Here is a 13,687-nt window from a genome sequence, read left to right on the forward strand (position 1 = left end):
TTTTTTACCACCATTGTATTATGAAGTGTTATTTCATTATATGGTGATAGAACTAAAGTAAAAATAAAATATAAAATTAAAAAAAATTGATCGTAAAAACATTTCATTCAGTATTTAAATTCACTTTCTTAAATTCTTATTCTTTAAAACATAGTTTAAGGATTATAAAAATTTATCAATACTATAGTATATTCAATTATTTCTTAATCTATCAATACCGGTCTTGAAATGTTTGCATCCAAAGTAAATTACGAAGTTATCCATTTAAAAAATAATAAAAAATTGTAATGATCATCTTCGAATCACGAATTTCAATTACCGGAAAACTATGAATTTTTCCATCACAAAAGCAATACTACTTAAGAGGAGGGTTTGTTGCAAATACTGTCTTGACTAATTATTTTATAAACCAAGAAAAAAGTTTACTCCCTTCCAAATAGTCTTCATATCAATAAAAATGTTTTATTACTAATTATGAGAAAATTATTTAGCCAGTGCGATAGAAATACTCAACACGCCTCTAGAAAAGATCACCTAATAATTCAGTTGAAGCTCCAAATTTGCCAGATTGGCAAGCCCCCTCCATGCACTCCAAAAGAATAATTTTGCTTATTTCATCATAAATCCCTACAAAATACACAAGCTTTCAAGGATCAACATTGCAATCTTATTAATTATTTTATGGGACATTTACATAAATACGGAAAATTGCACTGAAAATTCTATTTTTACGATATTGTTTAAATTTTATTTATATTTTTTTAAAACTACATTATAGTTTTTTTCTATTTTATTGGTATTTTTTAGTATATTATTATTGCGGTTAAATATATTTAAAATTTTATTTTAATATTTTTTATACTTTAAACTGTATTTGATAATATTTTTAATATATTCTTTTGAAACACACTTTTTTATGTGATTTAAACACATTAATTGTTACAAAAACGATAAATATACTTTATTTAGCTCGATTTCAATATAAGTTAAAATTACATTTTATTGGTATATATATATATATATATATATATATATATATATATATATATATATATATATATATATATATACTTTTAATAATTTTTGTTATGAGTTTTTAAAAGATAAATTTATAATATATAAACTAAAATAAAAATATTTTCAGTATTTTTTAAGTATATATTTTAATATTTTTATGACAACATTGTAAAAAAATTTAAAAAATTTAAAATAAAAACCGAATTCATTACAATACAAATTAAAAATAATATTATTTCAATATTTTATAGGTATATTTTTAGTATTTCTTTATTTCGTTACTTTTTAGGTATATTTTAATATTATTTTTTGATAAAATTCTAAAAATAAAAAAGATATAAAATTAAAATTAAAATATAATAATATAAATTTTTAAGAAATATTCTTTAAATATTTTGTAGGTATATTTTTATATTCTTTTATAAATTTTCTAAAAAAGTATAATAAAATCTTTTGACTATAAAATAATTTTCAAAACAAAATATACTGTAAAAATTCTTCTTATTTTATTTCATAAATCTACAACTTTATAGTCATAGAGTTGACCTTTTTAAAAAATGATATGTATTCAATGGATATTTAATTATGCTCTTTATATCATTATTTTTAAATTTAATCATAAATAAAAGTAAAAATTTAAATGATAAATTATTAAATATCTCATCAGAGTATTATTTTACATAAATAAATAAAAAATATGAAATTTATTTTTATATTTAGTTATATTATCTAAATGAAATAATTATTAATCTAAGATTATATTTATATAAAAATTAATTATTATTAAACTATATTTTTTAAAAATAAATAAAATATTTAAATAAATTTATATTAATTTATCAAATATATTTTACAACTACAAATAAATTTTATCATTTTGTCATTTTTTTAACCAAACATGTACAACTAAATATTTTTTATAGAAATATTCTTTTTCAAAAACTGTTTTCATAAACAACGAATGTGATTTGTTGTTGAATATTTCATTGGAAAAAAAATAAAATTTCAAAGCAAGAGGAAAAAATAAAAACGAAGAAATCCTATCTAAAACCATAAACCCTCATCTCTGGCAACGACAGTCTCAGCTAAAAAACAATTCTACTAAATTTCATGTATTTAAATCTCATGTGAAGTAGCAGATCCATCTTCTCACTACACTAGCGAAGCTACCAATCACTACGAGCAATGAAGATCAGAGACGCTTTGCTATACTTCTCGATCCTACTCTACTCATTTTCATTTGCTTCCGCTGATTCTATCCATGGTTGCGGCGGATTCGTCGAGGTAACTTCCCTAAACCTTCTCGTTTTCATTGCCGCTCATTTGGTCTCCGATAAATTTCAATAAATCAGAATCTTTCATTGAGCAAAGTGATGTAGATCTAAATTGGCAGATCAACACATGCAATGCGTCACTGCCTTAAATCTGTATTTGTCTTACATTTTTAAATAGGTTGCGCTGAACTTGAATTACACGTTTTGTAGGCGAGTTCGTCGCTGATCAAGTCGAGGAAGTCAACTGATACAAAATTGGATTATTCTGATATCACGGTGCGAGTCCATTTACTGATTTTTACTCATTTAAGAAACTGTTAGTTCTTTGATATCACTTGTAATCACTTTAATCGAAATCAGGTTGAGCTTCGCACTGTAGATGGATTGGTAAAGGAAAGAACGCAGTGCGCTCCAAATGGATACTATTTCATTCCAGTATATGACAAGGTTGGTAGTCTTGTAAAACCCTAGCATTAAGCAACACGTGTCTCACTGGTTATAGGAATGCTGCAATATATATCAAATTTCTGATAGTATTGCTGCTGATATGGAATGACTGTTGGCTGGCCCTCTATAGAGTGACTGAAGTGAGTCTTCGAAAATTTCTGATGTTTTAGTTTTATTGAAGAATGTATTATTAAATGAAAGAGTTGTCAACTGGAGATGGTTGCTTACAAGGTATTTACCTGATATAAGTCTTATTGCCCAAGTCACAATGTATTTTTCGATGGTTTAATTGGTAAGATGTAGAACTTTTTCACATTTATTTATGGTCATTTGCCCAATACTGTCCAGTGGTGAGATTCACCTGCCAAGTTCATGGAACTTCGAATCTTTTGTAAGAATGAGCCAAAATGGATAGATTTTTTTTTTTCTCCTCAAAAAATAAATATTTTGCTTTCCAGGTGCGAAAGGATGCCTGATACTGATCATGGATTTGTGAAATTGTATTCTGGGATGGTTTTTACACATACCTTTCTAAATCTTCTGTTATCTTCTTTCACAAATTTTTGTGCAGCTTATGCTGTTGGCAAGATCAAAGTGGAGCTTAACTCAATAACTTTATTTTGTTCACTGTTCATGCTTAGCTTTTGGGCTAGTAATAGAATTTTTCTGCATGTTTTGGGTTGGTCCCTCTACATGTTTTCAGTAATCAATAATAAAAACCTAAAATGATACCATCTTCTGGTCTTAGACTCCCTCTACTCTTTAGTTCTTTTGATCTTTATTTAATTCATTGCCTTTCTAATCTACAGGGTTCATTTGTAATTAAAATCAGTGGACCAGAAGGATGGTCGTGGGACCCAGAAAGTGTTCCTGTTATTGTTGATGATACTGGTTGCAATCACAACGAAGATATTAACTTCCGATTCACGGGGTGTGTTTTAATGATCTTTCTTAATGCTTATGTTTGCCTAATCTAACCATTGTTGTATTTGCAATCTAAGTTGGCAAAATACATTATTAAGCCTCCTCAACATTTCAGTTTTATTTTATTGAGCTTCTTAATTTCTATTTTGTTTTATCGAGCCTCTTAATTTCTATTTTGTTTTATTGAGCCCTAGCATTTTAATTTTTGCTGATTAAGGACTCAACAGTCATAATCAAAGGAAAAATAAAAATAATAGGCTCAATAGTACAAACAAAAATATCATGAAGTATGTGTAAAAAGTTTTTATTCAAAGCAAAAATAAAAATACAAGAGCTCAAGGCAATAAAATAGAAATTCAAGGGTTCAATAGAATAAAACTGAAAAGTTTAGGAGGTTAATAATGGGTTTTGCTATCTAAGTTCTTTGGTGATAGGATTATTTAGTTTCCCTATTTTTGTACATTAGGTTCACCTTATCTGGTAGAGTTATGGGAGCGGTTGGTGGAGAGAGCTGTTTAGTTAAAAGTGGCGGTCCTTCAAATGTTAATGTTGAACTGTTGTCTCCTAGCGATGATTTTATATCTTCTGTTTTAACATCAGCAACTGGGAGTTACTCGTTCAACAATATTATTCCAGGTAACATCATCGAACTCGTGGACTATTTATTTAGTGTGTATAAAAACAAAAAATCTTTAAACAAGATTCATAGGAAATGCATAAGCTTTTCTGAATTGTACTTAATCATGAAATGGGAGCTTTCATAAGCTTTCTTCTATTAGTTGTATGTAATTATTAAATTACAATATCAACCTATCTGCAGGAAAGTACAAAATCCGTGCATCACATCCTGATCTAAAAGTTGAAGTTAAAGGCTCCACAGAGGTTGTATGTGTGTGTGTGTGTGTGTGTGTTTTCTTTTTTTCTTTCTTTTTTTTTTTCTTTCTGCATTATTTTTCTTAACACATATAGAGCACAATGGTTTTTCATCATTGTTAGCAACAGGTATTGAATAGTGTAGTTGTTGCAGGTGCATTTGGGGTTTGAAAATGGCATAGTTGATGATATTTTCTTTGTCCCTGGATATGATCTCCATGGATATGTTGTTGCTCAGGTAAAACTCACTGTTCCTATTTCCCCTGCGTAGCAAAAATGTAAAATGATTTTCCCTATTAAATGGGCCAGGATCATTTCACTCGCATAGAGTTAATCTCATTCTGGGCATGTAAATATCTACTTTATCCTCATCATTGAGCAATACGTTAATGTATGTTAGTTATGTTCCAAGCTTACTTTGATATGTGAAGTTTTCTCTACTCATTGGTAGGGAAACCCAATATTAGGAGTGCACATTTTTCTATATTCAGAGGATGTTGTAGAACTAGATTGTCCCCAAGGTTCTGGTGATGCTACAGGACAAAGAAATCCTCTTTGCCATGCTATATCTGATGCCGATGGGATGTTCTCATTTAAATCACTACCTTGCGGTAATTGTCTATTTGATGTTTATTCATTCTGTTTACCGGATGCATAAAACGCGGGTGTGTGCATTTGCACACATCTGTTGAGTTGTCGTAGTATGATTAATCTTCTTGCATTTATTATTTAAAATGTTTTGCAGGGCGTTATGAACTTGTTCCTTATTACAAGGGTGAGAATACATTATTTGATGTCTCACCTCCTCTTGTATCAGTTTCTGTTGAGCATCAGCATGTGACAGTTCCCCAAAAGTTTCAGGTAAGATAAATAGTTTCCACATGGTCAAAACATGGACACTTTCTTAGCATGTTAGAATTTCCATCATTACAAGAAAATATTTTCTTCCTTTTGTTTACCAAATATACATATGAAGGAAAAGATTTAATTTCTTCATTACCCTTATTCTCAGTCCCTTGCACCTTCTCCATCTCTCTTACCATCCATCTTCCCAGCTTTAGTGTAAAAGCTCAAAACTTATCGTTCTCATGGAGGTGCAGCATTCCTGTTATTTGTATGCTGGTACATGGATCATTTCATCAGCTCCTTGACCATGAATTTTAGCTTGGTCACTAGTTTCCATAAGATTTAACATGTCTGGTTTTTCAGACTCTTGTTCTGAGTAGGTATGTCAAGAATTGTTAATTTTTACTACAGATCTATCTTTATATTTGTCCACTGAAGGTATTTTCAGGACTTTTAGCATTGCCAATTTGCCATCACTTTCATAACTCATAACCATGATTAATAAGTTTTTTTTTTTTTATAAATTTTTTTTGCTCTTGTTGTTTTACATAGGTCACTGGATTTTCTGTTGGAGGGCGAGTGGCTGATGGGAATGACATGGGAGTAGAGGGTGTTAAAATTATTGTTGATGGTCATGAACGGTCTATGACTGATAAAGAAGGTTATTACAAGCTTGACCAGGTATTGTCATTTATTTTAATTGTACTTGTAGTTGCATGTGGTAATTCTTGATCATTTTGATTCTCTTAAACTCTATTTAAAATGTTTACTGGATTTGCTCATTACCCATATGCTCCCCATGAACAGGATATCCTGTTATAACATGAACGTCTTGTTTAATCATAGCCAATAATAAGGCATCAGCCGGAAAATTTGTTGACACCAGCCTTTCATGAGATGCTGGTAATTCGTGGAGAAATTGGCTGGCATTGGCTTTTCAGTTGGTGGTTTCTTGGTTAGGGGGTGAATTAAATGGATCGTGGCTACTTCATGCTTAGAACTTTATTAGGGTGCTGTTGATGGAATGTAACTGTGCTGAATTTGATAAAATTCCTCCAATTTTTACCCATATGCACCAACTTCCACCTGCTGTGCTGCAGTGTTGAAGCATGAAATTATTTTACATTTTGTTCATAGTCAACTAGCTTAAACTAGTGATTTTGACTCAACTGTGCTCGACTGTTCTGCCAATTGCACATTCAGCTGTTTCATAGAGAAATATTGAAATGTTTCATCAGATTCTCTTGGAGAGTAAATCTTATGCATTCTTAATTTCCCTCCTTCCAGCTCTTTTAGGAATCTGGTACTTCTGAGTATGATACTGCTCCTGTTATCACCATTGAATTACATCTTTAGAGCTGGCTTTTGAGAGTTGAGCATTCTGGGCCAACCTATTGTAGGCACTTCATTTTTTTTAATATTAGCTGCTAACGTGTAGCCTTTTTTTTCTTAAAGGTTACATCAAATCATTATACAATAGAGGCCAGGAAGGAGCATTACAGGTTCAACAGCTTGAAGGAATATATGGTAAAGAATAAAATGCAGATTTTACATTTTTATGAGTTGAAATTTTTATCAGGTTACTCATTTTGCAATTATTAGATAGGGAAATGTTCTTTTATGCATCTTCATTGTCCTATAAATTGTTGGTTATGTTACTTTTTAAATCATTTGTTCAGGTTTTGCCAAACATGGCTTCAGTGGCAGATATTAAGGCAATCTCCTACGATGTCTGTGGCGTGGTTAGGATGGTTAATTCTGGTTACAAAGCAAAGGTAAACTTTTTATTTGAAATATGCACAGTGGTAGTTTTATTTCTTCAATTGCTATAAACTCTCATATAGATTTGATGTAATTATCTGGCGCACATGAATTCTAGGTAACTTTGACTCATGGGCCAGAAAATGTTAAACCTCAAGCTAGACAGACAGATGGAGATGGAAAGTTCTGCTTTGAGGTATGCAGGTTCAGAGCATGACGAGATGACACTTTAAGTTGCTGATAGTACACACATGCATACCCTCTCTCTTACATATCAGTATGTTATATAGCTTTCTTTTCTGAGGTCTCATCTCTCTTCTTCTTTATCATTGTTAGGTCGCACCTGGTGAATATCGTTTATCTGCTTTCGCTGCTACTCCTGAGAGTGCTCCTGGACTTCTCTTTTTACCACCTTATGTTGATCTTGTGGTTAAAAGCCCATTGATGAATGTAGAATTTTCTCAGGTAATCTGACGTGTTATTGTACTTATGAGTTTGAAATATTTTGTAATACTGCTATACATATTGAGACAAATAGTATATTTCTTTAATTTGATAGACATATTTCCTACTTTAAATTCTGCTTCAGTATTTATTTCCTCGAGAAAATTTGCAAGGGTGCTTGAGGACATTGTATCTTTGTATTAATTGTGTCATGTTCTTGGTGAAATTATTTCTCATTGATTTTTTTTTTTTCTCTTGTGATAAAGGCCCTTGTCAATGTGCTTGGCTCAGTAACTTGCAAGGAGAAATGTGGTCCCTCTGTTTCTGTTACTCTAATGAGATTAGGTGGAAAACGTAATGAAGAAAGGAAGTCCATAACTTTGACAGATGAGAGTGATGAATTTCTTTTTGCAAATGTCTTACCAGGGAAATACAGGATTGAGGTGCTCTGCTCGGATGTTGTTAATGAAGTTCATTATTTTAGTGGCTTCCTGATATATTTGCTGTCAAACACTTCTGAGTTTTGGTGACTTTACATTTTTTAGGTCAAACATAGTTCCCATGGAGCCACACCCGACAAAGATAATTGGTGCTGGGAGCAGAGCTTCATTGATGTGGTTGTTGGTGCTGAGGATGTTAAAGGAAATTTATTCGTTCAAAAAGGTTACTGGGTTAATGTTGTTTCAACCCATGATATAGATGCTTACTTGACTCAGCTAGATCATTCAATTATTAATTTGAAAATTAAGGTAGTCTTGTCCTTAAAACTCTTGCATTGAAGTTCGTAAGGACATCGTACTAAATTAACTCTACTATTATATGAATTCCAGAAAGGATCCCAGCATATATGTGTGGAATCTCCTGGAGTACATGAGCTCCACTTTATTAACTCATGTATTTTGTTCGCTAGCTCGCCAATGAAGATTGACACATCAAATCCATCGGTAATATATTATGCAGCAAATTACATCTTGAATTTATTTTCTAAATTAAAATGCAAAAAGTTGGCTTCCTGTTTATTAATATCATTTTCCATTTCATGTTGTAGCCTGTCTATCTAAGAGGAGAAAAGTATCTTCTTAAAGGACAAATCAAGGTTGAGTTGAGCTCAGCTGATGGTTTATATGAGCCACCTAATAATTTCGTTGTGGATATTCTAAATGGTGACAGCAGCGTGATTGATGGTGCGAGTGCTAACCTTGCATCTGGTGCAAGTGATCATACAAGCACTGGTATATATGAGTACTCTATATGGGCTAATCTTGGAGAGAAACTCACCTTTGTACCTCGAGACTCTAGGTATGCATATTTCCGATGGTTGTTTTTGTTTTTACCTATGTTTCTTCATGTAAGAATAGCAGAATTCTGCTTGAGTGTGGAAAATTGGAACTGCTATTTGGTATTTCAATATGAACTCTTTAGCTGATATTTAGTTTAGCCATAGTAAACCAATCAAATTATGTTCTAGTCTTTATTACTGGTCAATTAGATTTCCTTTGTCGGAATTGAAGATTAGATTGTTTAACTATATGTTGCAACTGAGTATGCTTTCCTAAGCTTGACATATCAGTTGGATAATGAAAGTTTGGCAGAGAACAATGCACTATGTTGATGGTACTTGCAAGAGGCAGACTTCCAGCTGCTTGATTTTCATTTGAAATTCTTTTGAGTTGTTATGGAAGTCCATAGTTCTGATGGCTTTATGTAAAAATCTAGCAAATCCTATTTTTAAACTCAATATTGTGCCTGGAAGTTGCTGTTTTTTTAATCTATTAACTTGAGCTTTGACATCTTTTAGGGTTAATGGGGAGAAGAGGATCTTGTTTTACCCCAAAGAGCATAATGTAAGAAATGGAGTATTTCACATTTTAATGTTTTTCTGGATTGTTTGTTGAGATTAATAACTTAAGAACTTGTTATGTGTTGTTAGGTCTTGGTTGCAAATGATGGTTGTCAAGCTTCAATTCCTGTGTTTTCTGGTCGTCCTGGCTTGTATATAGAAGGATCAGTTTCCCCTCCACTTTCTGGTGTTTATATTAAGATTTCTGCTGCGGAAGATAGCCATGTTACACTACTCAAGAAAGATGACTTGGCACTCGAGACAGTGACAGGGATGGATGGTTCTTTTGTTGGCGGACCTCTATATGATGATATATCTTATAGTGTTGAGGCTTCAAAGGTTTGGATGTGTATCATTGAGTTGCTTCAATTGCTTACTTTTGATTTATATGATACAGTAAGTTACATTCAAATATGTTCTATATGCAGCCTGGCTATCATCTTAAACGCATGGGACCTCATTCCTTTTCATGCCAGAAGCTTGGCCAAATTTCTATACATATATATTCAAAGGATGATGCCAATGAACCTATTCCTTCTGTGCTATTATCATTGAGTGGTGATGATGGATATAGGAACAACTCCGTATCTGGAGCTGGTGGAACATTCCTCTTTGATAACTTATTTCCTGGCACTTTCTATCTCCGTCCTTTGCTAAAGGTACACTGCCAGAATGAATGGGCATTCTCTTAAGAGTCACATCCAGTTGTTACTTTTCTTTTCTATTTTTCATTTTTAAGCTTGTGAAGTAAAGGCCTTTGCAACTGCTTCTGAATTTTTTAAACAAATTGCAAGTATTCTCATAACAGCTCTCAGTTATTGAAAAGTAGATAAACACATCACTGATTTTTTAACTCTTAATATTGGTGGAATTTCTTGTCTATTTTTCATTTTTAAGCTTATGAAGTAAAAGCCTTTGCAGCTGCTTCTGCAATCTTAAAACAAATTGCAATTATTCTGAGACAGTCGAGCAGCTCTCAGTTGTTTTCGGTACATAATCACTGTCACAAATTTTTGAACTCTCAATATTGGTGGAAGTCAATGAGAACGTATTTTAGATCAGTTCTCTAAACTATGACCATATGAAGTTAGTAGCTTTTGCTAGGAACCTGTTTAAAGAGTATCCAAGCACTATTCAAGTTCTATGCTGAATCTGTGGTTATTATGGTTATCTCATCAAATGATTTATTTTACTTTATAGGAATATGCTTTCTCACCTCCAGCACAGGCAATAGAGCTTGGTTCAGGAGATACTAGGGAAGTCACTTTCGAGGCCACTCGTGTTGCTTACAGGTCTTGTACATAATCTTGATTTGTGTCCATTACATGGAGAAACCGCAAAAACTTGTGTTTTTTCAAGTTTTTCTTATTTCTAGCACCAAATAAAACAAGCAGACCATTAATCTTATTTCAAGGAAAATCCTTAACAAAATCTGAAAAGTTGGATTTTTTAGCATGCTCAGTATTTTACTAGAGGAAGAACATGTAAAAGAATGTGATTTTCTCACTGCACCGGCCACTATTTTCTAATGTTGCTAAAGATTAAATCTTAACAGTCATGTTTTTGCTTGTGGATATGTTCTGTAATATTTTCTTGCTCCGCTACTTTTCCCTTTAAATGGAAGATAGATTATTGCATCAAGTGTAAAATCTTAATCTCTTCTGCTCTGCATTTATCTTTATTTGACGTCATGCTACTATGCATTCTTCAGTTGACTGATAAACTAGTGAAATTAAAATAGCTTATGTGGATATCTTACTTTTCCAAGAAAGTAAATGGTCTATCCTCATTACAGTGCTACAGGTATGATCACTCTTTTGTCTGGTCAACCAAAAGAAGGTGTCTCAGTTGAAGCTCGGTCAGAGTCGAAAGGCTACTATGAGGAGACAGTAACTGATTCATCTGGAAATTATAGACTGAGAGGACTTGTTCCTGACACAACGTATGTGATTAAAGTAGTTGAAAAGCATGGCTTGGGTTCTGCATTTGAACGCGCATCTCCAGAATCTTATACTGTTAAGGTAGTTATCTGCATTTGAAATAATCAAAGAAAGAACTGTCTGGCTTTGTGTAATTTTATTTAAATTTTATGCGACAGGACTGATATTCGAACACCTATATATTAATTCAACTTTTTCTGCTAAAATGCTAACTCTAATATAAATATTGGTCGACTATGTAGGTTGGACACGGGGACATCAAGGCATTGGATTTTGTTGTCTTTGAACAGCTAGAGATGACCATTTTAAGTTGCAATGTTGAAGGGAAAAGGACAGAGGAATTTCATTCACATCTGTTGGTAGAGATCAAGTCAGCTAGTGATACATCTAAAATTGAATCCGTCTTCCCTTTGCCACTTTCCAACTTCTTCCAGGTGAAGAACCTGCCCAAGGGTAAACACCTCCTGCAGCTTAGATCAAGTCTCCAATCAAGCACCCTCAAATTTGAGTCTGATATTATTGAGGTTGACCTGGAGAAGACTGCCCAAATACATGTGGGCCCACTTAGATACAATTTTGAGGAGGACCACCAAAAACAGGTTCGTTTGTGCCATGTGAAGTTTGCTTCTTTGGTTATTGTTTTTTCCCTCTGTTTTTCCTGTACAATAGATCAGAATCTGAGAGATACGAAGTTAATGTTTATCCCCAACTATACTTTTGCACACGAGTCAACTGAAGCAGTACACTGTAATCATGAACGCGTGGGTTATTCTCTCTGTGCGCAGCCACTGATTCTTTCTTATTCTCTTCCATCTTTACAGGAGTTGACTGTGGCACCTGTGCTCCCTCTTGTTGTTGGGGTTTCAGTAATAGCCCTTTTCATTAGCATGCCTAGGTAACTTAAATATGCATTTGCTGTGGGCACTTATATATATATTTGAGTTGGTGGATCTTTGATTACAAATTCCCTCCTTCCTTCATGTCTCACTTGCAGATTAAAGGATCTGTATCAGTCCACTACAGGGATACCAACACCAGGATTTGTGACAACGGCCAAAAAGGAAACTCGAAAGCCAGTTGTGAGAAAAAAGACATACTGAAGATCTCTTTCACTTCTGCGGAACACTCTTGCTCTTGGCACTTATATATGACTTGGCGTTCCATTTTCAAGTTTTGGCCTTCGACATAGTTAACTTACATGAGAGCATTGGCAACTTTTTATACTGACTCGAGCTTCTTTTATCCAAGCTGTCGCTGTTTCTTGTTCTAAATTTTGATTTTTATTTAGTTAGGAGACGAGGAGTTGAATTCATAACTTCTTGAAAACTGAAGAAATATGTGGCGACCAATTAATCTGTCTTCGCCACTCCCAACTCTTCTAATTTGTACAAGTAAATCCAGTTGGTAGAAATAACGTCGCATTCTTCCGCCTCTTATTTTTCTTTTTATTCCACTGCCCCTATGTTTTCTAGATCATTGGGTGCCTTTTTTTTTTTTTTTTTTTTGTTCCCTCTGTTCTTTTCCTTTCTTTGTAGAATAACGTGATCAGATACGCTAGGGCCTTTAGATCATAGTGTATTGGCAGATCTAACTTTCTCAAATTTGTTATGCCTTAAGCTTTTCTATCCAACCAATTTTGTCTGAGCATCTGGATGTATCATTCCTGCCAAATTGTTCTGTGCCCCATGTTATTAATACTTGTTTATCCCATTATATGTGAATAAAAAAGGTTGCAAATGCATGGACCAAAACGATGTCGTTATTTGTTATTATCTTTCTGCTGCTTATGCTGTTTGATTATTCACTTGCTCCAAGTGCAAATTACAATCTCTATATTAAAAATTGTCTTTGAAGGGTTAATTAATAGTTGATGCATTCTTGTCCAGACTTAACTGATAACGATAGATAAAATTCCCATCACCGTTGATTTCCATTACTTGCGTTGCAGGTAGAGCAGTGATTAGCTGTAATCTTGTGATCAAGTTTGACTAATGGAATTGGCTCCTCCTTATGGTAAAAGATTACATAATGAATAATTACATTTTAATGCTATGAGAGAGAAATAAATTGTGTCTATCTTCTTATGATTTAGCAAATCGCTTCATTGTTCTGCAAAAATTTAAACTATAGTATTCTAATAAAAGAAATTAGATATGCCTTTTTCTGCTTATAAATATCTGCCCGCTACCATTTAATTATTTCCGATTTCTGAGTTAAAATTATAATATACTGACAGTAACAAAACAAAAATATCCCAAAAATCGCAGCAAAAATTTCAAGTTTCAACCATTTTCAGGCAACCAAAGTTGAGTCATCAACTT

At 32.9% G+C, this 13,687-nt stretch overlaps 1 protein-coding gene across 1 annotated transcript; it reads left to right on the forward strand.

Moving 5' to 3' along the window:
- Positions 1 to 1,981: 1,981 nt before the first annotated feature.
- Positions 1,982 to 12,802, forward strand: LOC8267321 (nodal modulator 1). Its single transcript, XM_002515215.4, has 26 exons — positions 1,982 to 2,301; positions 2,502 to 2,567; positions 2,652 to 2,738; positions 3,548 to 3,669; positions 4,129 to 4,298; positions 4,483 to 4,544; positions 4,690 to 4,773; positions 4,987 to 5,146; positions 5,281 to 5,396; positions 5,934 to 6,062; positions 6,837 to 6,908; positions 7,061 to 7,156; positions 7,261 to 7,338; positions 7,479 to 7,607; positions 7,853 to 8,029; positions 8,132 to 8,335; positions 8,417 to 8,530; positions 8,635 to 8,885; positions 9,385 to 9,430; positions 9,517 to 9,765; positions 9,855 to 10,085; positions 10,627 to 10,718; positions 11,222 to 11,447; positions 11,609 to 11,965; positions 12,188 to 12,261; positions 12,361 to 12,802. Exons 1-26 carry the CDS (start codon positions 2,203 to 2,205, stop codon positions 12,464 to 12,466), a joined length of 3,597 nt encoding a protein of 1,198 aa, XP_002515261.2. The 5' UTR covers positions 1,982 to 2,202; the 3' UTR covers positions 12,467 to 12,802.
- Positions 12,803 to 13,687: the final 885 nt, after the last annotated feature.

The sequence above is a fragment of the Ricinus communis genome, chromosome 1 (genome assembly GCF_019578655.1).
Source record: "Ricinus communis isolate WT05 ecotype wild-type chromosome 1, ASM1957865v1, whole genome shotgun sequence".
Taxonomy (NCBI): Eukaryota; Viridiplantae; Streptophyta; class Magnoliopsida; order Malpighiales; family Euphorbiaceae; genus Ricinus; species Ricinus communis.

Bases quoted from the DNA above. Each gene is read 5' to 3' on its own strand.
- LOC8267321 (XM_002515215.4), top strand. From the start codon at position 2,203: ATGAAGATCAGAGACGCTTTGCTATACTTCTCGATCCTACTCTACTCA. The intron at 2,739-3,547 runs GTTGGTAGTCTT...TCTAATCTACAG, and splicing joins TCATTCCAGTATATGACAAG to GGTTCATTTGTAATTAAAAT. The intron at 4,299-4,482 runs GTAACATCATCG...ACCTATCTGCAG, and splicing joins GTTCAACAATATTATTCCAG to GAAAGTACAAAATCCGTGCA.